General features: G+C 38.6%; 1 protein-coding gene across 10 annotated transcripts in view; it reads left to right on the top strand.

Annotated features, from left to right (window-relative positions):
* The window catches only part of PUM1 (pumilio RNA binding family member 1), a 50203-nt gene that overhangs the window by 4777 nt on the left and 18735 nt on the right, over positions 1 to 26691 (top strand). For 5 of the 10 annotated variants that reach the window (XM_083370044.1, XM_083370045.1, XM_083370037.1 and 2 more), the window contains exons 2-10: positions 1274 to 1647; positions 9505 to 9573; positions 19720 to 19828; positions 21182 to 21360; positions 21648 to 21814; positions 23302 to 23572; positions 24196 to 24289; positions 24966 to 25082; positions 25672 to 25820. In XM_083370044.1, coding sequence (XP_083226170.1) covers positions 1285 to 1647; positions 9505 to 9573; positions 19720 to 19828; positions 21182 to 21360; positions 21648 to 21814; positions 23302 to 23572; positions 24196 to 24289; positions 24966 to 25082; positions 25672 to 25820 — 1518 coding nt within the window. In that variant the 5' untranslated portion in view covers positions 1274 to 1284. The remainder of the gene's footprint in view (positions 1 to 1273; positions 1648 to 9504; positions 9574 to 19719; positions 19829 to 21181; positions 21361 to 21647; positions 21815 to 23301; positions 23573 to 24195; positions 24290 to 24965; positions 25083 to 25671; positions 25821 to 26691) is intronic. The other 5 variants (XM_083370043.1, XM_083370042.1, XM_083370039.1 and 2 more) reach the window with 4 other exon arrangements.

Here is a 26691-nt window from a genome sequence, read left to right as displayed (position 1 = left end):
ACTGCCTTGCCCCCACTCTTCACTCTTTCAGTTGTAGGCCTGTAGTAGTAGTACTCACTTTGTGGCTTCCCTTCCTAAGGACAATTTGGTTGGCTATGCTTCAAAAATACTGGTTAAAGTACAGTAGTTCTGATTTCAGTGGTTGTCTAAATATAGAGATTGCAGTAATTTGCCTTGCGGCTTGGATACTCTTTTTTTCATTGTTTTGTTACATCAAAACACATTTTTCCTGCTTAAGCTAGTCTGTAGAGTAGAAAGCCAACATATGTATTTTATTTATATGTTAATTTAAAAAATGTCAGTTATAATGCAACTTTTTTGCCATTCCTGTAGGACAAGTAGCAACTTTAAACTGGAGAATGCTTTCATATTTGGAAATAAAAAGAGAAGAAAAATTGTTTGTTTTGGAGCTGTAGCTCCAAATAACAAAATAAGTTACACTTAATGATGGCACTGAATGCAGATTGAAATAATTTTATTTAAGTAACTATTTTAATTTGACCACATTTTGTTAATAATTTGTTGTTACTATATATAAACAGCAAAACTGGAAACTTTGTAATTTTGATATCCAAATATAGGTTGATTAAGCTGCAATCCAGAGCATGCTGAATTGTCTTTTTTTCTCTTTGAGATGATAGATGTGTGAAAAGTATTACTGTATGGAAACAGGAGTAATGATGTTTCATGCATGCACCCTTAGCACTTTTGCTTCTGTATATTGTATCATCCAAACTCTTTAAATAAGCCATGATCACATTTCCTTGAATTCCAACTAAACTGGGAATTATGTCTTACTTAAAATTAAAAGTAGTTGCTGATACCACTCTGAAGGAATGAGGAGTGTGTAAGGGGGAATATGTGTGTATGTATGCATGTACCCAAAATTATTTTTCATCCAGGAATTTAGGGATACATGCGTTCATCCAGTAATGTTTGCTGTGGTACACTTTCAAGAATGCCTTGTGAAAAAGTAAGCTAGTACATGTCTGTGGGTTGGCACTGGGCTGCGGCATGCCACAAAGTGGGCCACGCAAACAAGTGAAGCCCTATCTGCGGGATGCAGGCAACACACAAAACCACACCTCTTCTGGTCCATGGAAAAACCTCTCTCCACGGAATCAGTCCCTAGTGCCCAAAAGGTTGGGGGCCACTGGGCTAGTGTAGTGATACATGTGGGACGTAGTTTTAGGATTCCTTGATATGGCTATTCAGTGAGTTTTGGAAATGGCAGACTCAATTTAATTAGTGTTTTGAACTTGTCTTCCCTTAGGTACTGGTGGAATGAGCGTTGCATGTGTTTTGAAGAGAAAAGCAGTGCTCTGGCAGGACTCTTTCAGCCCCCACCTGAAACAGCACAGTCAAGACACAGCTAATCCCAACATGCCTGTTGTTTTGACATCTGGAACAGGGTCCCAGGCTCAGTCACAGCCAGCTGCAAATCAAGCCCTTGCAGCAGGGACCCACTCCAGCCCTGTTCCTGGATCCATAGGGGTTGCAGGTCGCTCCCAGGACGACGCAATGGTGGATTACTTCTTTCAGAGGCAGCATGGTGAGCAGCTTGGGGGAGGCGGAAGTGGTGGAGGCAGCTATAATAACAGCAAACATCGGTGGCCTACTGGGGATAACATTCATGCTGAACATCAGGTAAAAAGTTAAATATTTCAGAACTGAACAAATGAGCTAAGCGGGCCTTATGGTAGCTGCATGCGGTGGATGTTATGAAATGCCTGTGTATCTAATTGATCATGTTTCCTTCTCTTGCTTCTTGCATTTCCAAACTGACATTCTTTTTTTGCTTAGAGCACAGTAACAAGAGATTCCAAATACCTTTTGATTCAAATCAGAATATTCATCAGTTGTTTTAAGCTTGTTCAATTTGCTTTTGTATCAAAATTGGGAGTGCAATGCTTCTTTCTCTCCCTCACCCTTTTCTTTCCTTTTCAGATGTGCTGCTATTGTTAATCTATTTAGTACATTTATCAAAGTTCTTAAAGCGTCACTGGCAAAGATGCTTAATGTTTTATATTGGTGGAATGTCTATAGTTTGCTGCTTGTTCAGTCCCATATCTGCTGGGACTGGGGGAAGCATAACTTAAAAACCAAACATTCCTGGGACTTTCATTTCCCTCTGCCCTCCTACTGCTGCTAGTAAATATTTTTAAGTAAGCTGAATTTTATTACATATCCAATAACCGTGGAATTTTAAAAATGTTTTCAAATTAAATTTAAAACATCTATTTGGTCACCCAAGCAAAGCCTTTCTTTTGTATATGCTTTTTATGGTCCTGTAAACCGTTCTAGAAACTAAATTATATGGATACAGTAATTATGTTTCCCTGAATCATCTGTCAAAAGCCATTGAAATGGGAGTGTGTTTCCATCAGCTCTTTTCTTTTGAGCCACATGGAAGAAGGGTGGTCGTGGTGATTTATAATGTAGGCAGGAAATAGCTGCTGCTATATGCCTTTGTTCTATGTGCTTGGAATGCTATGTAGAAACTCACTATATTGTATTCATATATAGAAGGCTGTGGGTAGTAATGGGGATTTAGAAGACAGGGTGGGACTGTGTTTATTTTTTATGTGTTGATGTTAATTTAAAGATAATGATTTTCACAACTTTTAATTCTTTTTGTTTTAGCATGTTGGCATTGTTAGATTGTTTAAAAGTGAAAATTTGAAACTAATCTCATTAAACATGTTCTTTTAAAAAGGGCCTTCCTGAGCTAATGAGAATCTTGAACAGATTCAGTCTCTTAAGAATATGAAGTTTGGATCAGAGCTGAATGTCCAATTCTTAACATTTTTGTCCTTCTAGGAACCGGACACCCCCTTTTAAAAGTTGACAAAGAGTAAGACAACCTGTGAAGCGTAGCCATGCTTTGAGAAATATATTTTCTCTTGATGAAATTTACTCTGTGGATTTAATCTTATACATAAAGAGCGCTGTAAAATAAATAATTACTGTCGTCTTGTGAAAATGAATTGTGCATTTTTTTTGAGAATGTCTATCAAATAGTAGTGACAGCTGCTAAGCATACCCTGTTTAATTTCTCAGTATTTTGTGTAGCAGAAATCATATATATTCACTCTTCAGTGTCCAGATTTCAAACTGCTAACTTGATAATTTCTTCTCAGGCGTCTGTACTGCTTAGATTCCTACCATGCTCTTCTCATGGAAGACTTCAATTAGCACATTACTTTGAAACATGTTTTTATTTATTCCATCTGAACAATGACAACTAACATACTGAAATAATTGTTTCTGAAGCATCATTAAAATTCATACATGACTGGTAAAGTTAACATTGCAGCAGCTCAGAATGCCAGATGAAAGAGGAGTGTCCTGACACACTTTCTGAAAAAAGGATAAAAGCTACAAGATAATCTGCTGTCTCTTTAAGAGCTTGGGAATTAGCAAGATTCTTAATAGGATAAACCTTTGTGCATGACCTCAACCAAAATTTTGATGAGCTGGAGTAAAACTATTATCTAGCATGTGGTACAATACTGCTTAGATAATGGTATATATCAGAGGTCCCCAATCTTTTGGGCACCAGGGACCGGTTCCGTGGAGAAAGGTTTTTCCATGGATCAGAGAGTGCATGGTTTTGTGTTCTGCCTGCATCCCAAAGATGGGGCTTTGCTTGTTTGTGCAGGCTGGTTACTGGCGTACTGTGGCCCGGTACCGGTCCACGGACCAGGGATTAGGGACCCCTGGTATTTATCCCAAAATCTGTGGTCTGCCTTTCTGCCTGTCCTCTTTTGGAAGGATTTTCCTGTCCTTAGGCTGGTTCTTCCGATAGATTCAGCAAGGGCTTTCATTCCATCCCTTTTTCAGGATTTTCTAATAAGGGTTAAGAATATTAATTTCTTCTAGCATTTGGCTGTGCTTATGAATGAAACAAAGCTCAGGTCCTGATTTGAGAATTTAATTGGAAAACGATCTACATTATGTTCTGTTTGCTTTAAATGTAAGAATCTGTTATAATCGAGGTGTATTTCTCCTGAATTGTAGAATACCTCAGTACTCCAGGAGGCATGATGAGTACTAAAAACGATGAGTATCAAAACAGATTTTTCCCATTAGGAATAAGGTAGTGAGTCACAAGGCAGCTGACACTGACAAGTTCTAGCTTGCGCATTGAGTACCCAACAAACAGTGAGCACTGGGACAAAATTTTTGCGTCAAAATACATTGAGCACCAAATTCGATGAGTTTCAAAGCAGTTGAGTTGCAAATGTTTATGAAACAGTTACATTTTCATGAAAGATATTAAAAAATATTTAAAAGCCTGATATGGACGTTCATATATCAAACCTTTACTTAATTTAAAACCTGTATTGCTTGTTGTGCAAAATATCCTCTGGTATTACACAAATTAAACTTCTTAAGAAGGGATATGCCATCAGTTATTTTAGCTGGGTACATTGTGTATAGAATATGGAAATTAAAACTCTTTAGATATGGTCCTTCTGGAATTACTTTTGATGTGTAAAGTCATTCTGTACGCTGTTAGGGATAGCCAATTGTTTTGTTCCTAAACCAGTTATTTAGTGTCTAATAGCTGTGCCATAATTTAGATTCACTGTGGAAGGAAAAAGTTTTATAATGTAGCTCTATGCATGTCAACTCGGTTGGATCCAGTTGACTATGTGGAAGGAGACTGAAAACTAAACAAAGGCTCCAGAGCTCTTACTCATTCGCTAATTACCCACACTGACTCTAGATGGGAATTATGGGTCAGCATTCCTGAAAGACACTAGATTGGGAAAGATTCTGTTAAGCTTACAAAACTTAACACAAAAACATTTTCTACATCCTGTCAGCACAAGCAGGACAATAAAGAGAACAAGGGTAAGGATTTAATAAATGCCTTTACCAACCTATAGTAGAAAACAGTAATTACAAATTAATCCAATAACATAAACCCAGAATCTATTAAACAAATATGAACACATAAAGAGCCAGTAAAAGAATGCAACAATGTAATACAACAATATTAATAAATAATAATATAACATTTATTTGCCTTCATTCGTAATAAAATAACCACACAGTGATTTTTTAAACTACTTTGGGGTAGGACTGAATATATTTAAAACAGATGCAACCTACAATTTTCTCCTAAATACAATTAGGCTGGAACAACCAGACCTACCCTAATTCACTAATCTAATAAAAGAAAAACTATTTCAAACCATCATATTTCCACAGAGGGAAAGGGATGGTTGCGGTGTTACAGGATCAGGTCCCTAAAAACTCAGAAACTGGAGACAGTGACATTGGCATAATGAACCAAAACATAAAGGAAGACAGACAGAGGGAATTATGTAATTGGAGGGCTGTAAACACAGGTACCAGGAAATTGTGAAAATGATGTGGAAGGTCCAACAGAGTCAAAATGTCACTGTTTTGTAAGGTACTCCTCGACTTATAACAGTTTGTTTAGTGACTGTTCAAAATTACAAAGGCACTGAAATATATATATATATATATATATATATATATATATATATATATATATATATATATTTGTTTTCTGAGGTTTTCGCGGGTGCCTGTATGTGGATCCATGGTTTTTCGGGTTTTTCCCCGCGTAGAACTAGAGGTGTAGGTGCAACGTTTCGACGGAATCCCATCCGTCATCATCAGGCTTTAGCTTCCTTCTTCTGGGAGAAGCACAGCCACATGCTTCTCCCAGAAGAAGGAAGCTAAAGCCTGATGATGACGGATGGGATTCCGTCGAAACGTTGCACCTACACCTCTAGTTCTACGCGGGGAAAAACCCGAAAAACCATGGATCCATATATATATATATGCCCATAATCATGTGATGCTTTATAACCATTGCTGTGTCCCAGGGTCATGTGATCACCTTTTGCGACCTTCTGACAATCAAGACCAAGTTCATTTAACAACCGGGTTATTAACTTACCAGCTGCAGTGATTCACTGAACAACTGTGGCAAGAAAATGGGACAAAACTCCCTTTTCACAAATGTCCCACTTAGCTACAGAAATTGGGGGCTGAACTGTAATTGTAAGTTGAGGACTACCTGTGCTAGGATCGCGGGACAGGGAGAGATCAGCAACAGCTGTTAGGAGACAGTTACAGTGGATAAACTAGGCCTGAGACAGTTATAACATTTAAATTTATATTTTACACACACGGACACCACCTTTATTATTTTTTACAAACACAGAGAAAGAGAGAGACCCAAGATCCTGAACGAATAAGGCTGTGGTGTCTTCCATCACATAAGTCCCATCCCCCAGATAAGTCATTATGTAAAAATTAACAAGCCCAAGAATCAGTAAATAGGCACAGTCAACTGATTATCCCAGTGCTACGGGATCTTTTATAAAAGTGATTTTTTTCAATTGTCTGGTAGAGAACTAGCGAATTTGGAGGCAGTATGTGTAATTTTTAATTTACAGTACTTTTTCTCATTATTTGTCTCTGATTTTTCTTGGAAAAGTTTATGAAACACATGTTTTTGCTTTTCACACAAAACAATTTTTTCCAGCTTTTTTTGTAGTTTCCTCATTCTGTTTTGGCAGATATTTAAGTATTGCCATCCAATAGTTTAGTAAGTTCCAGCTTTCATAACCAGTTTTTTTTACGTTTTTAAAGATGCTTGGTTGATCTTAATATTTATAGCTGTAAAATTCTTTTCATTAATGATCAATCATACAAGCTTTCATTAAGCGTTCCATCTAATTTTGTAGCTGGGGGCTTAATCAGTTAATAAAAACTTCCATTGGGCATTGCTGAAATAAGCAGTCTGAAGATAATATATTAATACTTTGCACATAAGGTTTGCCATATAAAATTTAACATATATAGAGCCTTGGTGGAGCAGTGGGCTGATGCCTCCTTAAGTAACACCAGCTGCCTGCAATTAGTGCAGGTTCGCATCCCACCAGGCTCAAGGTTGACTCAGCCTTCCATCCTTCCTAAAATGAGGACCCAGATTGTTGGGGGCAATAAGCTGACTTTGTAATAATGCCGCTTGGGGGATGTGTGAAAGCCCTAATAAGCAGGCATATACATAGAATGAAGGCTACTGCTAAGCTTGTAAGCTGCCCTGAGTCTTTGGAGAAGGGCGGGATATAAATGTAATAAAAATAATAAAATAAAATAAAATAAAAAAATAAAATATACTACACTTAAAATTGATTTGAGGTTTGTGTTTTCCCCCCCTCAAAATCCTCTTAAAGGTTGAGAGAAGTTGAATGGCCTGGCGTAAATTTGAAACATTACCAATTTTGATTTCTTTTATTTTTGCCTTGAGAAAGTTTTTGCTTTTCACACAAAACAATTTTGGTAGTGTTTTTTTAAAAATAGTACAACAAAGGTTTAAGCTGTTGTACAGATAACATAGTTTTGGTCTCCTGCTTTAAATGTTGCCTGTTCATTTGTTGTTGCCCCAGTTATTTAGTACTAATCTCAAAGCAAGAATGATGACTATATTTTGATTAGCACTAGCAACATAAGATAATGAGCAAGTTTATGCTAACACTTATAATTTACCAGCTTCTTGACAAAGGAAAGAGGAAAATAATGAATCATGTTTTACAAGTCAGTTTTTTTTAATTATACCCTTAAGTATAGAACTAGATTTGACAATGTAGCCACACAGAATGAGGATGGGGTGACTCCTGTTTGCAGTGGTTCTGCTTAAGCCTCTTTTTCCCTCTGAAGCTGTTGTTTATCCCAGAAGGACACTGCAGCTGTCTTTCTGTAGAAGTGTGGAATTGTTTGAAGCTGATTTGGGAGTTACCACTCAGTAGTATGAGTGAAATATCAGGACTGTAATCCCTAAAATTGGGATACTATCACTAGCTGTGTTCAGGGATAGAGCATACAGCTATAGTTCTCAGGTTGCTACTGTAATGGAGCTTGCCCATTACTGTGGTAAACTGTGACAGTTGTAAATCAGATTTTATGACCTTTTGTGTGGCCGTTGTTAATTGCAGTTGGGCATCATGTTTCAGGCAAAGCTCTGTCCAACTACGCAGCTGCATAAAACTGGAAGTAATGGTGTTAAAATTGCATTCATGTGACCACAGGATGCTGCAAATGGCTACAAATGCTGTGTTGCTGAACGTCCAAAATGCAGTCATGTGACTGCGAAACTTTGGAATGGCTAGAAATGCCCATTTTTCAGGTAGGTCATAACTTTGAACAGTTGCTAAGCAACTGGTCCTAAGTCAAGGACTAGCTGTATCTGTATTGGAGGAATCTCAAGAATACAAAGTTGCACAATCCTTTTCTGGTCTGATGTCAATCAGAATATATGAGCATAAAAGCTCTTTGGAACTATTGCTCTAGTCAAGTTGGATTGTTATGGTATTGTATAGTAGACTGTTTCTGAAATAGTTGTGAGAAACTGCATAGACATGTTCATGTCACTTCGAATCAAAACTGATTGAAGGTAACCGTAAACACAAAAATTATATTAATATATGTACACGCCTGAGGAGAAAATAAGTGTGAAATTTGATGTTACCTAAGACAATCAGGACATCTTTAATGTCATATGAATTTCATAGTTAGTCTTATTTGTTTTAGCATGAATCAGAAGCTGTTTTTAGGGGTTGCAGACTAGATACACATCACATTTCAACACAATACTTGTTATTTATTTGGAGCCCTTCTTTTCCCTAGGAGGAATCAAGGGGGAAAAAGCTTTTTATGCTTCTCCCTTCTCTTCTCTTTTTGCTCCGTTTCTGGAATTAACTTAATTCATTTGCCTATTTATAGCAGTAAATACAGTATAAGGAAATTTTGGATGCTTCTACTTTTGAGTTGTTACACAGAATGATGAGGCATAGATTCAGTTACTGTAAACTTTGTCTAGTGCTGTAAAATTGATATGGATGTTTTGTCCTGAGCGTAAACAATTTCGTTAGTCATATGGACTTTGTATATTTTTATGCATTCTTTCGGTAACATAACAATAATGTATCCGTTGCTACCAGTTCAGAAGGCAACTTATAGAGGGAAAGAAAAAGAAAACAATCATGTTGTGTTCCTTTTGAGCTGAAATGTAGGAGAGATTTCATTAGATATTTCATATAAGAGAAAATTAATACAGTTGATAATGATGGTTTTCTAATTATTAAATGCAATCCAGAGTCTCTTTAGGTGCAGTCATAAGCTTCTATTTCTTTTTGTTTTTTCAAGAAACTTTTTGAGATTTACGAACTTAAAAGGAATACACATATATAAATGTGAATGTTTTGTTTAGTTATATTAGCTTCAGTTGCATTTTCTTTTATGTTGGCTAACCATCTCTCTGTTTCAGTAAATTTAAATGATTTGTGTACCTTAACCGATAACCAAGCATTTGCTTTTGTTTTTGCACCTGTAATTTTAAATATACTTTTATGCAAGTTAAGTACATATGGTTATGTTCGAGTTGCTCAAAATTCTGCTTTATATCCTCTAGTTTTTCAGTTTCTCTTACTTAAGTTTCTCTTCCCTCTCTAATAGGTTCGATCCATGGATGAATTAAATCATGATTTTCAAGCACTTGCTTTGGAAGGAAGGGCGATGGGGGAGGTAAGTAGGTGATTTTATTCTCTTGATCTTCCTCTAGCAAAGCCAGTGCTCTTCCTTGTCTCCATATGATAAATGACCTGATTTAGGCTTAATTTTAGAGATGGAACTAGAGATAAAACTCTCACACTGTTTATGGGAATATTGTCTTTTGTCCAGATGTTGTATCAGTAATACTTTATTGATTAACCATTAAGCCAAAGCAGAATTAACCATTAAGCCAAAGCAGAATACAGAATATAAAACACAGAACAATAAGACCATATGTTAAAAATAGAATAAAAGAAATAAGTACTGTAAAAGAAAATGCAAATCAATTTTCATGTCACCCTACAACTTACCTCAAATTAGAACCACATATGCAGTTCTCAGCTGTACTGTTTTGTTCAAGTAAAAATCCATATTATATGTAATTTTTGGGTTCAAGTAAAAATCCATATTATATGTAATTTTTGGGTTCTGACTGCACATGAAATCTATTATTTTAATATAATAATCCCGATAGGCCATTCATCTAATATGCAGTTCCAGATACTGATTTATCTCTTTCTTATACTATTGACATTCAGATAAAATATGTGTTATGTCTTCTGTCTCTGGGGCTCCTCAAATATAAGTATATTCATTATACGGGATTTGATTATGCCTTCCTTATTTAACAATTGTGTCCAGCTGCTCAAATCTTGCTTGAGTAAATAGCCCCCTAAGGTGTTTGGCATTTCTGTACTTAAATACTTGGCGATTTCAAAGGTATGTTTATAGCGGCTCATCCATTTCAATGTTCCAGCCTTCTAAATGTTATTTTTTTCCCTTTCTGTAAAACGACTACATATTTACAAAACTACATTTATGACCTTATAGAATAGAATAGGTTTCCTGTTTATTTTGAATTCTTCATAGTAGGTTGTGTGATGCTGTGACGATATTGCTGGCTGTAAAGTGTTACTAAATGATATTCTTTGTTGTTTGGCTTTGAATGCAGACAGAAGCATTAGTAAGCCCAAATTTATGGCATAACCTATTGTGTATGAATTTAACCAATTGTGGCTTATTCAATAAACTAATAGCTAAGCAAATTGTACACATGCATGATCTACTAAATGATGATTAATACTACTTTTCTATCCCAGACTGGCCTGGGTTTTTTCAAATGTTTTAGACCAGAGGTCCCCAACCCCCAGGCTGCGGACCGGTACCAATATGCTGCCCGTTGGGAACCAGGCTGCACAAGAAGTGGACAAGTGTGTGAAACTTCATTTATGCATGTGCAGGAGCTAGGTTGTGTGAAACCATCCCCTCTTGTCACCAGTGCAGCTGCCGGTACAGATTGAGGACTGGTGTTTGAGACTGTAACCTCTGCCATCTCTGACTGTTGGTCCTGCTTTGGACTAGCCACGTTCATGTATATATTCTTCATTCCGAGTAGGAGTATTGACCCTAAAAAGGTGTTCTGTACCAGCCTGCTACCGGCCCTGCAAAAAAAGGCAGGGACAACCCCTTTTACAAGAAGGCAAGAGGCTGGAATTAAGCCTGCCAAATTTATTAACATAAAAACACAGAGCAAAGAGAGCAAACACGAACCATGAAACAGGAGCTTTTCAAGTGGTTGCCTTCAGCAAACCAGCCCTCCCACGCATTCCCCTTTTATACAGCTCAGGGCATGGCTTCTCTCTGCCTCCTTCCGAGGTGCCCCATTGCCTTCCTCTGTTTACTCCTGATTGACTGCCTCCTGCGTCGGGCGTCCTTGAACAGGGCCAGCTGTGGGTCATCTTCATCCACGCTGTCAGGCTCACACAGCTGGGTCTCCGTCGTGACCAGGTGGGAGGGGCCTGGCTGAGGGCTCTGCGGAGCCTCAAGGCCATCATCAGCAAGCTCTTCAACACCCCCCTCCTCCTCCTCTGAGTCGTCGGACCCAACTGCCGACCCCACAGGCTGACCCTGAATCACAACAAAAGGTGCCTTTTATCATGTCATATCTGTTGAGCTCAATATTATATCCCTGAACTGGCTTTTTCAGATATTAAGGGAATAGAAAATAGAAAAGACCTCCTCCTCCCTTTATTGTCTACTGATTTGTCCATGCGTGAAATGAAGAAGAAATTGAACCTGGATATATAGATGCCAGAAATACATATCATAGAGCAGCTATTCCTTTCTCAATGAGCGATTTTTGGAAAAAGAGACTGTTTCTTATTTAAAACTTCCCTCCGAGTCCTAAATCTCCCATGGTTTTGTTGTGTGAAAAGTTCAGCGGGCGTAAATCCTTGGGAAAGAGAGTCAAGGCGGTGGGGAAGAAGAAGTGTTTTTATCACTTAGTGGTGCTGTGGTTTGATCCAGTATACAAATAACAATAAAAGGCAGAATACAAATAAATAGTGTCATTACGTTTTATTATACGGAAAAGAACATGTTCATTAGAGTTATTACAGAAGTTAGCAGGCTGCCTTATAGCAACTTCTCAAGGGAAACCAGCCAAAGTCCAGCTAAATCAGTTTTGAGCGCGCACTCGTGGTTGCCACAGAGATTGTCACTGTTACTTGAAATATTACTTGAAAATGTTCAGACCAGTTTTATTTGCAAAGTTGTGGCGTAGCAGCATCTCTGCAATCACATGGTGGTGATTTCCAATGTTTCCTGCCAGCTTCCCACGAGCAGGAAGTCGCTCCTGCTTCCACTGCTTTTTTCCTCCACCTGGGGTCATTCTCTAGCTGTTTAGGTAATTAAACATTGACTTATCATTGATGTTTGTCACTATAATTAGTTCTCTATTTATGATCTATAATATTCTCTGCTTAGATGATCACAGGACGGTCCAGCATTGGAGATTAAAAAAAAAATGGTCAGCCTAAACTTCAGTATTCTGTTTGTATCAGATCCCATTACCTTTCTTTTAAAGGATAATCCAATTTTTATTTTTTTATTTTTTAAAAAAATATTTTTTTAAAAAAATAGTTTTTAAAATTTCTATATTATTTGTTCATTTAATAGTAGAATTAAACAAGAACCTTTTTCATAACCATTTTTGAAGGGTATTCCAGGCTTTAATGATTTCTTAAGTTAGTAACTTCTGGTTTACAAACCTTTTGAGGAACATTTCCTTAAACCAGTGGCCCTCAAATGTTTTGAGTTCCAGGAACCAGTTCCATCTTGGGCATTTTTTCCACAGACTGGAGAGAGTGGTTTTGTGCACTGCCTGGATCCCGTGTTTGCATGGCTGGGGCCTCGCTTGCTTGCGTGGCCCGGTTCCTGACCACAGCCTAGAGTTGGGGACCCCTGCCTTAGAGTGCTATTCTATAGGCCTGTGTAGAAATGGCCTGGGGTCATGTTCCCACATATGCCTTCCACATAGAGGAGAAAGCACAAGTAAGGTGGCCCTTGAAAGTTCTAAAAACTTATGCCCAGCATTGCTTTGGATAGTGAGATGGGCAGCACATAAATTTAATCAATAAAATAAAAATAAGAGAAGTAAGCTACTTGGAGCTCTTTGTATTATGCTATTGAAACTTTAAGAACATTTTTGAGTTTTGCCTGCAAGCTACATGCCAAAAACACCAAATTGCCATACACCTTAGCTATATGAAATCCAAAGCCAGCTGCTGTAAACTAAGTAAAAGGTTGGCCAATAAAATGCAAATGTTATTTGCTCTTGGATTCAAATGGACAAGAGATACTTTTGACGAATACAGTACTAAGCAATGGAGGTGGATTCAATCTGCTTTGTAGGCTTTTTTTTTTATTCCTATGGTCAGTCAGCCTATTTTGCTTTGTAAGGCAGCCTGGGCCATATAGGGAGACTGAATTAGGGAGAGGCTTCCTTATCCTAACTAACAGATAAAGGATTGGCTTCCCTTTGAGGCATCTCCACCCAGACTCTTTACGTGCTTTGCCCTGGAAAAACAAAGTTAAATGCTGATAAGAAGCAGTTGTGCCTAACTCTAGCTGGTCTGACCTTCAGTTGGTTTCTGTAATTTGACTGCATGATGGAATTGTTCCTCAAGGCATGGTAGAAGAAAAGGGATTTTTGGGGGGGGGGAGGCAGTTATCTTTCTCTCTTTCTCTTAAGAAAGAATGTGTTCAAGAGTTTTCAAGTTTGCTAATTACTGAAGAATTGCCTTATTAGAGGAACCCTTATTACTTTGCCCCCCTCGACATTTCTACTCCCTCCACCTTAAAAATCTGATCATGTGGATCTCCAAAAAAATAAAATAAAAAATCTTTCCAAATATGGGAAATGACCAACTCAGAATTTATTTTAATAATATGTGGCGGTTGTTAGGACTACTTGGTGAACTTGGGAAGGAAAATATATTAGCTTGCGTGGACTAAAATGATGCTTACAAAAAAAAAAGCTCTGAATGAAAGCAGAAGTGAGGTTTGCACCAAGAATCTGCTAGAACAGGTATGTCAAACTGCCGGCCCGCGGGCTGGATGCATCACGACAAAACCGTGCCCTCCCCATTGCCGGCAATGGGAAAAAAGTCGTGATACGTCGTGCGATGTCGCAAGTTTGGCATGCCTGTGCTAGAATATTGGAGAACACGATTTATTTTTAGAAGTAGCCCTACTCTTAACTCTCCAATTTTGCTCCTCCTTTGCGTGCAAACCAAAAATTAAATGCTCAGTAGGATAGTGGGAGGTGCAGTCCTACACATCTGGAAGTTGAAAAGTGTAAAATAACAACTGAATGGGATTTATGCCTCGTTGCTTCCAGAAGTTGCCATGATTCCTCAAACATGAACTAATCTCCATCATGATTCTGACTTGTGAAGGAGCGAGCGCAAGACTCAGTTTTGATCGGTTTGGCAGTGATACAAGTAGGGTGTACCAAGATGGGCACAGATTAACTTATCTGCAGTAGGGTGCAGTTTGTTCATGGTAACCTACAAATTTCCAATAGCAGTTTAATTAAATCTTGGCACTCACTTTATAGGTCTCCTGTTTTTGAAACATTTTAATCAGTCAGAGATTCTGGATGGTTGGTGACTTGGGCTGTGGATAGCATATCTAGTGGCAAGGCTGCCCTACCCATTTGTAGTATTTGTGAGGATTCTACCCATATTTATTTTTCCAAGCATAAATTGTACAGGCAAAAATGGAGATGAAAAGCTGCCGTATTTGTGGTTTGTTTGGGCATTTTGCCAGAACAGAGAGGAAAATAATAGCCTTTGCAAGTGTGTTTATTTTTTCAGGCCATTTCATCTTTGGTATTTGAAGTTTGGATTAATTAAAATTAATTAATCTGTTTGCATAGAAAGCCAAGAATCTGATTTATTAGCAGCTTAATAACTTCGTTCTTGCAAAAATTGTCCTGAGAAGTCTTTGAGTAAGTTCACTAAAATCACATTGTGCATTCTCCTATTACGTAGAGTGTTTTTTTTTAAGCTGGAAAGTAGAAACATTACACAATATTAAAGTATGGAGTGCTCTCTATCAGGTGGTCTAATAATTCCATTTACTAAACATCCTCAGGTTTTCCTTAGTAAAATATTTTTTTTAATCTCTATTGTTCTTCTGAGCCTGCTAACTTCCCTCATGTTGCTGGATCTACTTTGGCTTCATATGACTGGAGTTCAAAGAACTGAGATTTCTGTTAGTGTAACTAGTGCTGCTATCCACACAAATAAATTTTATGATTGAATACAGATGTTTCTCGTTTAACAACCACTTGTTCAGCAACTGTTTGAAGTTATGACAGTACTGAATGAGGAGACTTACAATCAGTCCTTGTAGTTGCAACCTTTGCAGCATCCTCTCGATCACATAATTGTGATTTGGGCACTTGGCAAACTGGCTTGAAATTAAAATGGCTGCAGGGTCCCTTGGTCAGGTGATCACCATTTGCAGTCTTCACAGCCAGCTTCTAACAAGCAAAATCAGTCAGGAAGGCAAAAGAAGGTTGCAAACAGCAATCAGTTGACATTGTGCCTAATGACAGTGTGGGATTCGCTTAATGACAGCAACTTTAACTGCTGCAGCTGCCATAAATTGGCACAATCACATTCCACACTTAATGACCCCATCGGTTAGTGATGGAGTTCCCAGTCCCAATACTGTTTAAGCGAGGACTGCGTATACTGCCTATACTTTAAAGCAGGGGTCTTCAAACTTGGCAATTTTAAGGCCTGGCTGAGGAATTCTGGGAGTTGGAAGTCCACAAGTCTTAAAAGTTGCCAAGTTTGAAGACCCCTGCTTTAAACTCTTGTCTCTAGAGAGCATCTTGAAGGTGCCAATGCTGTTTTATGCTATATAATTCTGTGTCTCAAAAATTAGTCCATCTAATGTTAACTTCATTTCCACTTTGCTTCTTTGTCAGTATTATTGAACCTTTTTTAATGTAGGTGGGACAGTGTGAAATAGTATGCAAACTATATTGAAAATTGGGCCAAAAGCATCAGCTAAGATACTGAGCTTTGGAGGTGTTGCTCTCATCCGTAAAGTTGAGGACATATTTTATTCCTTAGGGTGAAAGTGACCTTTTGACACGTAGCTTCCTTGCATATAAAAACAATTATCAAAATAAGTTAGAGATGATGGAAAGAAAAAAACACCAAGGGTCTTGGCTACTTTCTTAAATATATAAATATTTCAGAAATAAATTACAAATATAAATACAAATGTTTATAAATTTATAAAGTATATAAATACAAGTAAACCTTAAGCTTAAAATGCTCATACTAACAATATCTTCATTTAAAACAGAGAACCCCAAAAGATCTGAAGGACAGTATTATAGAGTTTTAATTGGCTGGCTTGGTTTCACCTGCAGGTGAATAAATGAAGCTTTGATGTTGACCTTTATAAGATCCTAAATAATAACAGCCAAGTTTACTTAATGAGAGCATTTGAGAACATAAGGTAAAAAGAATCTGGATTACAAGGCAAAGCTGTTTTTCTGAACTATCTCTCAAAAGATTATAAGAATGGGATTTACCACTAAGTTTATTTACAAAAAAATTATGGCAGGTCTGTGTAAATCTTCTAACTATAGTCTTTGTAGCTATAGCTGTGGTAAAGTGCAAAGTTCTTGGGACAAGGGTCCTTCTTTTGCACAGGAATAAGTACCCAGGTACCAAAGAACCATATAAGTGAAACTCCTTGGTTCTCTGTAGAAGCCTAAAAAAAGGAAAGTTGTCACAGGGCTACTGGTTTTCCTTTTGGTAATGTTTGGAATAGGATAGTGATGTTTTATTTTAAAAACTCTGCTAGTTATTTATGGATGGTGGTTTGAAATAAAACTAGAATTTTAAATGAAAAAAGCGATCTCATCAGCTAAAATCTACTAACCAACCAGGAAAAAAACACATAAAATTGGTAGTCACAGGTCGTATTTCTCCTAATCATTGTGGACTATCCCCAAGCCAATTCGATCTAGTGGTCAAGGCTCCAGCCTAGAAAGCAGGTGACTGCAGTCTAGTCCTGACTTTGGCATGAAAGCCGGTTGGGTGACTTTGGGCCAGTCACTCAGTCTCAGCCCAACTCACCTGATGGGGTTGTTGTGTGGAAAATAGAAGGAGGAAGGAATATTAAGTAGGTTTGCCACTTTGAGTTACTTATAAAAATAAAAAAGATGGGATTAGAAAATCTAAAAAAAATTGCACACACCTACGTTCACTGAGAAAATATTAACTTGCTTGATACAATACATTTTTTTTGTTCGGCTTCACATTTTAATTTTTGACTGATGCATTATAAATGAATAATGTATGCTGATAGAAAAAGACCACAGCTCGTACATCTGAATTGCTACATAATCCCTGAATACTTGACTTTCAGTATCAGCATAGTATGCTATTCCATCCTTCACTCTGCCCTACCAAATTCTTAGATCGATGTTTCTTACCCTTGGTGGCTTACAGCTATGTGGACTTCAACTCCCAAAATTCCCCAGCCAGCATACTGTCTTAGACCAGGGGTAGGCAACCTCGGCTCTTTTATGACTCATGGACTTCAACTCCCAGAATTCCTCAGTCAGAAGTCCATGAGTCATAAAAGAGCCGAAGTTGCCTACCCCTGTCTTAGACGAAAACATTCCATGCTGGTTACTTCTGCTTAGGGGGACTTACAGGACCAGCAATAGATAGGACTGCTGTATCTGTGGAGTTTCATTACTGTAGACATCACTTCCTCTAAAGCAGACTCAGCTGCTATTTGCACCCATAACGGACTCCGAATAAGAAGAATAAGGCCCCAAAAAGCTGAGGGAAGCTCCAGATTGTGCAAACTGTTAAAAAGAAATATAAAAAGCTTTTTTTTAATAAAAAATAAATAAAGCAAAAACAAGACATGCCGTGTGGACTTGTGCCTTGTACCTTCGTGATACTGAATAACGGAAGGGGAAATACAGAAGGTTTATGAGATACATCAACTTCAAATCATGAAATGTCAATGGTCAGCCAACTTCCTGAATGGGAAGACCCCATAGCATAATAATATGTGCCGTGTGTATTAATTATAAAATTCCAAATAAGTGACAAGGAATGGTTCCCATACTCTCTCGGCCCCTTTCTTAGTCCCTAGAATATGAGAAATTGGTTGGGGTCACAAGTGCATTGAGTCATAGTTTGTTTTAGCCCAGTTTCCTTGGATGAATCCTAACAACAAAGCTGATATTGCTCTGTGTCACAGTAACCCTAAATTACCCTACCTGAGTAGGGTAGGATATTAGATATTACTAGCGCAGTTTGGAAATTTAGTCCCCTGCCTTTGGACAGTCAAAGAAACCCAGCTGGATCAGACGAGTATTTTTTTTAAATGGTTCATTGGGTGAAATTATTTCCAGAATTTGTGCCGTTCTTCTTCAGCATTTCCACCCTTCCATCTTGATTTAATATGCCAACAGGTCTGAAATAAAATATTATAGTTTCCTGTCAGTTACTAGGAGTGAGAGCTTTTGTGGTTTATTGTAAGCTACTAAACTGTATTTTAGCAAATGGGGACTTGAACATGGCGAAGGGAGTAAAAGAAGGCAGCTGTCAGGCCGCAGAGAGAATGAGAAATTCCATGTTGCTTAAATGTTTACCACTTCCTGCATAGTGGCTGTGTTTGGCCTTTTAATTGTTCATTCTAGTATGAGTATATAGTTATATAATCATGTTATTACTGTATGTAAATACTGGCATGTAAACATGACTCTTCGGCCTTAAATTAGTTGTGTGTTCTTTTGAGGCATTACTGTCATACTGCTCTTGGTACACTTATTTATAAGTTCCCTTTTAGAAAGCATTTCCTCACTAACTGAGCCATAACTGTTTTTGTTGTTGTTGAAGAATTTCCTAAATGTACCTCTCTCCCCTACTACTCAATTTTGTTCCACCCAACTCTGCCTTACTTTATTATTACCCAATTAAAGCCTAACAGTCATCGAAACTTTTGTAAATTTGGAGCAAAAGATATTGCCAGGCCTGCTGTGCCTGACCTACACCTGCCCCATAAATTGAATTATTTTGGTGATTTATTGGACATGTTGCTCAAGAGTGTCTGCCTTCTCTTTGTAATTCAAGGAAGGTATTTCTGCCTCCTTCCTTGCAAAGAATTGAGAATAGGACCAGGTAGTCTTCAACTTAATGACCACAATTGAGCCCAAAATGTATGTTGTTAAGACATTTGTTAAGTGAGTTTCTCTCCATTTTACGACCTTTCTTGCCAGAGTTGTTAAGTGAATCTGGCTTCCCCATGGACTTTGCTTGTCAGAAGGTCACAAAAGGGATCCCGTGACCCAGGGACACTGTGACTGTCGTCAGCATGAGCTAGTTGCACATCATGGGGATGTGGCAATGGCTGTCAATGTGAAAAATGGCCCTAAGTGTCTTTTTCCAGTGCCGTTGTATCTTTGAACAGTCACTAAGCGAATTCTTCTAAGTTGAGCACTACCTGTAATGATGTTTTTTTCTGTCCAAAATTAAATCACTTTGTCTTCCACACACACACAACATTGCTTTGAAATGTTGAATGACAAAACATACTTGACCCATACCCTCCAGTTGTGTTGAGAGGGCAATTTCCGAGCATACCTTTCTGGGAAGAAGTTGCAGTCCTAACATACTTAGGAAATCTGCTTTATTTATCAGCGACATGAGGAAGGGTGACGATTTAAAGCTTCTATCTTTCTCCCAATGTTTACATTGCATTATTTCTGCTTTTATTTTACAGCAGCTTTTGCCAGGGAAAAAATTTTGGGAATCCGATGATTCAAGCAAAGATGGACCAAAAGGAATATTTTTGGGTGATCAGTGGAGAGACAGCGCCTGGGGGACATCAGGTACTTTGAATTACCCCGATTTTAAAATAATTCTGGACAAATCTGTGTTATTAAAAGTATAATTTTATTGATTAAGGGAATAATACATTTTATTGATTAAGGGAATAATACAGGAAAGCAAATTATCTTGGGTACACTTTTTTAAGGAAGTGGAAAAAAAGGTCAGGGCTGACTACAGCCACTGAGGGGTACTTAATTTCTTTGCGCTTGTTAAAGACTAAAATTCCTTAAAGGCAGAATGAAAACCTTTGTACGTAGGGTGGTGGTTTTTTTTTTTAACTGGAATGCCTTTCAGAGATTACATTGCACCATTCTTGGAAGAGGATATTGCTTCCAGTTTATTTCAGCTACAATTCAGCGTGCAGGTTGTGACTCTGAAATCCCTAAATAATTTATGACCAGGATATCTGAAACACCCACTTCTTTTATTTGAGGCTGCTGATCATTTAACATGACTCCTAGAGGCCCTCAAGAGCCAAGGTTGATGGGTATTGTTGGTAGCTGCCTCTGATTGTGAAACACCTGCCAAGAGAAAAAAGAGTTTAGCCTCCTTTCTGTCTGTGCTTTTAAATAGGCAGTAAATACTTTTCTGTATTACTTTACATAATAATAATAATAATAATAATAATAATAATAATAATAATAATAATAATAATAATAATAATAATAATAATAGAAGAAGAAGAAGAAGAAGTTGGAAGGGACCTTGGAGGTCATCTAGTCCAACCCCCTGCTCAGGCAGGAAACCTTATACCATTTCAGGCAAATGGCTGGTCAGTCTCTTCTTAAAAACCTCCAGTGTTGGAGCATTTACCACCTCTGGAGGCAGGTTGTTCCACTGGTTAATTGTTCTAACTGTCAGGAAGTTTCTCCTTAGTTCTAGGTTGCTTCTCTCCTTGACTAGTTTCCATCTGTTGCTTCTTGTTTTGCCTTCAGGCGCTTTGGAGAATAGCTTGACTCCCTCTTCTTTGTGGCAGCCCCTGAGATATTGGAACACTGCTATCATGTCACCCCTCACCCTTCTCTTCATTAAACTACACATACCCAATTCCAGCAACATGAAATGATGTGGAATATTTGTCATAGATGACTATCAGCTTTTACTCTATAGGACAGTGTCTCCTTGTCCTTAGGTTTCATGCTAACTTTTAGTAGATGTTTTTAATTGAACATTATCCTTGGTGGCTTTTAGAGGTGGGGAAAAATGGTAAAATTAATGAGTAGGTAATAATAGGGCATGAAGGACAAGGTGGGAAATAATCATAATGTTGCGGACCCCAAATATTTTGCTGGTAACAAATTTCCCTTTTGAGAAATTGTAACCCGTGACTGTTGTGGTTATTTTTGTCGTAGATCATTCTGTTTCCCAACCAATCATGGTTCAGAGACGACCTGGTCAAGGTTTTCATGTGAATAATGAAGTTAATTCAGTGCTGTCTCCACGATCAGAAAGTGGTGGACTCGGCGTTAGCATGGTAGAATACGTGTTGAGTTCATCCCCTGGGGACTCCTGTCTCAGAAAAGGAGGATTTGTAAGTAATAACTAGATTATTTACGGCATTGCTGTTTTTGAATCATTTATTTATTTGGGATATACCTGATGCGCTGTCACTGTATTTGGAACAATTTTGAGTGGATCATCATCTTAATACCCCAAAATTACGTTGACATAAGGTAAAATTAAATAGGACTGAATTAAAACAGTAGTTAAACTTATAAGTGATATGCAGATTATGATGCAGAATTTTTCCAAATTGTTATAATTGAATTTTCTGACATGGTTTATGCAAAATTTAGCAACCCTCTATGCTTTGCACAGGGGCCAAGGGATGCAGAGAATGATGACAATGATAAAGGAGACAAGAAAAATAAAAGTACATTTGATGGCGATAAATTAGGTGATTTGAAGGAAGAGGGAGACGTAATGGACAAGGCTAATGGTTTACCTGTGCAAAATGGAATTGATGCAGATACAAAAGATTTTAGGTACGTAAGTTTCCATATGTGATGGTGCGCTGGGCAGGGCAGCAGTTCATCATGCCGAATCAGGGTTAATACTCTCTAAGGAGAAAGGAACTCTGGACAGCTACGTAAACTTATATTTTCTGATCAGATCAACCAAAACGCTAGGTCTTGTAACCAGTTTGCTTAGCAACAACAGATGCTGATCAGTTGCTAAGCAAACTGGTAGACAAGACCTGGCGTTTTGGTTGACTTGAACAGAAAATTTAAGTTTACGTAGCTGTCCAGAGTTGCTTTGTATGAGACAGGCAGCCATATAAATGTGATTAATAAATAAAAATCCTAATTTAAAGTTGTTTTCACTGATGAACAGCAAACCAGGAAAATGAATTGGAGTGCTTCTCCAATTCTTTCTTCCAGAAGGAGGTTTAGGTTTATTAAAGGTTTAGGTTTATTAAATTTATATGGAGTGGGTACGTATGCACATAGTTCAGGGTTATGTAGAAATGTAGCCAAGTACGTCCACTTGGTGGAAAGTTTGTAATGTATTACAAAATTACTTAAGAGGGCATGATGGCTCAGCAGTAAAAGAAGCTGAGCTTGTCAGCTGGAAAGCTGACTGCCCAAATTTGAGACTCAAGCTCTGTGCAACAGGTGAGCTCCTGTTACTTGGTCCATTTCCTGCCCATCTAGGAGTTTGAAAGCAGGCAAATGAGAGTAGATACATAGGTACCACTTTGGTGGGAAAGTAATGGGGTTCTCTGTGCCGCAGCGTGTAGTCGTGCTGACCAATGACCGTGAAATATCTGGACAATGCTGGCTCCCTCCGCTAAGAAACAGAGATGAGCACCGCCCCCTAGAGTCAGAAATGAATGGATAAGGGGAAACCTTTACCTTTTACCAAATTACTAGGCTTGGACTTTAAACTTGGTCGAGTAGGAAGGGCCAGGTAGGTTTTTCCCCTTGTAAGCTAGGATTATTGACTGAGAATCCTGGGAGTTGTGGTTTGGGAGATCACATAGAAGTAGGCAGCTTCATTGGATCACTAAGTGAGCAAGATAATTTTGCAAGACCTTAATGTGCTGCCTTCAGATTTTATTGTCACTAATAAAATTATCCTGGGTCGAGTAGGAAGGGCCAGGTAGGTTTTTCCCCTTGTAAGCTAGGATTATTGACTGAGAATCCTGGGAGTTGTGGTTTGGGAGATCACATAGAAGTAGGCAGCTTCATTGGATCGCTAAGTGAGCAAGATAATTTTGCAAGACCTTAATGTGCTGCCTTCAGATTTTATTGTCACTAATAAAATTATCCTGGGAGAGAATTCCAAAATGGTACCCTGTCTGGGTTGAAGACGTTTATAATACAAAAGAAAAAAGAAGCCATATATAATAAACCAACTAAGCAGAGTGTGTTGTAACACATAAGTATACATGTTCCTGTGGAGCTTAAAATTAAGTGTATAGGAAATATGTAGGAGAAACTGAAAACAGAGCCTCCCCTTTCTTTTTCAGCAGGACACCAGGAAACTGTCAGAACTCTGCCAGTGATGTGGATCTTTTAGGGCCAAACCAGAATGGATCAGAAAGCTTAGCCCAGCTAGCTAGTACTAATGGTGCCAAGCCTGTGGAGGATTTCTCTAATATGGAATCCCAGAATGTTCCTCTGGATCCCATGGAGCATGTTGGCATGGAGCCACTTCAGTTTGATTACTCTGGCACCCAAGTACCTGTGGATTCTGCTGCGGCAACTGTGGGCTTATTTGATTACAACTCACAACAACAGGTAGCTACTACATTTATCGACCCAGATGCCTTTTTCAACCACCTCTCTTCTGGCCCTATGTGATGTGTAGCATTATTGTGGCAATAGATACAAGTGCCTTCTAGGGAAATTTTGACAAATAAATGCATCCTAAAGTTTGATAACAGCGAACTGAATTATCACTCAGGGACCATATGGTAGAGAGAGAGATGGCTAGAAAGAGAGTAAAATGAGGGAGTAGAATGGGGACTTCCATTAGCATTAAACAGAATGGCAGGTTTTAGGCATAACAAGAATTGCCATTGCAGGGTCTCATTTAAGTAACCACAATTGGGACCACTGGCCTAGTTGTTAAACGAAGCTGTCACTCTGCAAAATGGCAGCTGGGTGGGCTTATTATTTTCAGCTTTCCTTTGCTTTATAGACCTGCAAAAGTCATAAATGTGAGGATTGGTCACAGAGTTATGTTTTCATCACTGCAAATAGTTGCTGTACGAGGCAATCGCTAAACAATTGTATTTGTCAGAGGGATAGCATTATGGGCAGAAAGAGACTCTAGGTTAAATGAGCTCCTGGCATTAAGAGCGTTGGGGTAAAGTTGTAAAATTAATGTCTTTTTTTAAAAAAAATTGCATATTTCTCAGCTGTTCCAAAGACCGAATGCACTTGCGGTCCAGCAACTGACAGCAGCCCAACAACAGCAATACGCATTAGCAGCTGCTCATCAGCCTCACATAGGTAAGCCTTCAGGTCCTGAATGGGTAAAAATCTGATCACCTTCTCTGTTAAACATTCATCACTTGGTTAAGTAACTCTGGAGATGGGTGTTCATTTGTTTCAAGAAAGAGGATAAAGCAGAAATGATTATGTGATTTTACAGGGTTTTTATATCCTTACCTTTATCGTGTCTGGCAGTGATGATGCTCTTGCCCTCACTGAGACTGTGAGTCTATAATGAGAACTTTTATTGGAAGGACTCGTTGCCTCTGAGCCAGACGTGAATTAAGCTACTTAAAAGATTGAAGTGAGAAACACATTCTCCTGCCTCCGATTCCTCCTGAAATAGCCTCGCATAATGTTTGAACAAGAAGGCAAATATGCCTTATTATGGGGGTTTATAGAGCTGTTCCAAAATAAAATAAAATCAAACGTGGATAAAATGCTCTATGTAATTATTGAAAAAATGGGAAAGAACCACCACATTTTAAGCTCTTTTTTAAAAATAATAAATCAAAATGAGTAGTAGTTTTCTCAACAGAAGACCTCTAGATTTTAAGACTCTTGTCTTAATGCCTTGAACCCTTTGCTCTGTTAGATCGGAGATAGGTTGCTTACAAACACACGAACGCACACACACCCTGCAGAAGTTGTTTAGTAGGGTTGCAGTGCTAGCCGAGTTTGTTTTCACTGACAGGTATGCTTTCAGCAGGTTTAGCTCCTGCTGCCTTTGTGCCCAACCCATACATCATCAGTGCTGCTCCACCAGGAACGGATCCCTATGCAGCAGGGCTTGCGGCAGCTGCAACTTTAGGTAAGTTGCTTTTACACACTCTTTGCTCTGGGACACACACACTCTCCCACCACCACCACCACCACCACCCCCCGCAGATACTCAAGGCTCCGAGGGACCATCTTCCTCACGTCTCACAGAATTAGCTTTGTATCTTGAGTCACAGTATCCTCCTCGGCTTGCTGCCTTCCCCTGCTTTGGCTTTCAGAAGTTTGGGAAAGGGGTGACCAGGGAGACGAAACTGACCCAAGTATGTTGTTTAGCTTGTCCAGACCCTTAAGTAGTTAGAGCAGTTAGTTTGTATCCCTGGGCTTCTGGACTGAAAAAGTATAGGCATCTCAGGTGAAAGATACCTGCCAGTAAGCAAGTATTTGTTCTGGGCGTTAAGTACTATTATTATTTTTGCCTATAACTGGAACATGTTAGAAAATTGGCCATGTGGCAGGGCCGCCTTCTTTATCCCCTCTCCCCTTGGGCCAGATAGGGTTCCTCCACTTAAGCTACCTAGCTCTTTATTTCTCTTGTTCAGTTAATGGTGGATTGCTTTGAGCTACAAATCCCTGTGAGGCAACTAGTAAAAGATAAAGCCAGTCCTTTGTTGGTGTTTTAGGGCCTGCCGTTGTCCCGCATCAATATTACGGAGTAGCTCCTTGGGGAGTGTATCCCGCCAGTCTTTTCCAGCAACAAGCCGCTGCCGCCGCTGCCACAAACTCCTCAAATCAACAGACCTCACAGCAGACCCAGCAAGGACAACAGCAGGTAAGAAGCCTTGCCTCAAAAGACAGCACCTTCCCCTTGTAGTAGCTAGGTGTGATCTGGTTGGTGATGGCACGAGACTCTTTTTGTTGGTTTCCTGCTGAGCAGTCTCCTATTGGAGCCAAGTCTGCAGCGGTAGCAGACTTTTTTTATAAGTAGTTCCGAGGCGGAAACTGATAAATGGGATTTGCGTGTTGGTCCTTGATTGTGAGAAAGAAAGCCTGGTGTGTGCATAAAAGGAGGCGAGGCAGAGAAGAAGGATGGAAATATGGCCAAGAATATTTGCTGAAATTCTCATGTACGGGCAGTTTTAATTGGGTTCCAATATCGTGTTAAGCTGTAGAAGTGCTTTTGGTGTCGCGTATTGTGTGAACTCCCCTGTTGGGTTTGTTAACCATGATTTGTGGTTTATTGTGTTCTGTCTGTTTCATAGCTTTCATATCCTGGCTAAAAATATGCATATCTATCCTCAAAAAGAAGATTATCTGTCTAGATTTTGGCATGGGGTTTGGCAGAATAATGTATTTGATTGCAACAAATAAGTCATTTGGCAGTGCGGTTTCAGCCATGTGAGGATAAGGAAATGCAGTTTAATTTACTTTTCAGAGTCATTGGACTCCAAAGGTCTGGCAGTGATGACACCCTTGCCCTCACTGAGAACATTGTTCCATAATGAGAACCTTGCTATGGACTCAGATAAGCTGAGCTGGACCTTCTTAAACAACACATTGTTATTATGATAAGAGTTTACCATTTGTTTTCTGCTGAACGAACATGGAGATATTATTGACGGTTGTTCTCCAAAGAATTTACTTAGATATTTTTTATAAGTTCCCATATATATAAAAACAGTTACAAATTGTTATTATAACGA

The sequence above is a fragment of the Vipera ursinii genome (assembly GCF_947247035.1).
Source record: "Vipera ursinii genome assembly, chromosome: 9".
Lineage (NCBI taxonomy): Eukaryota > Metazoa > Chordata > Lepidosauria > Squamata > Viperidae > Vipera > Vipera ursinii.
This window is presented reverse-complemented; position numbering and strand designations above follow the sequence as displayed.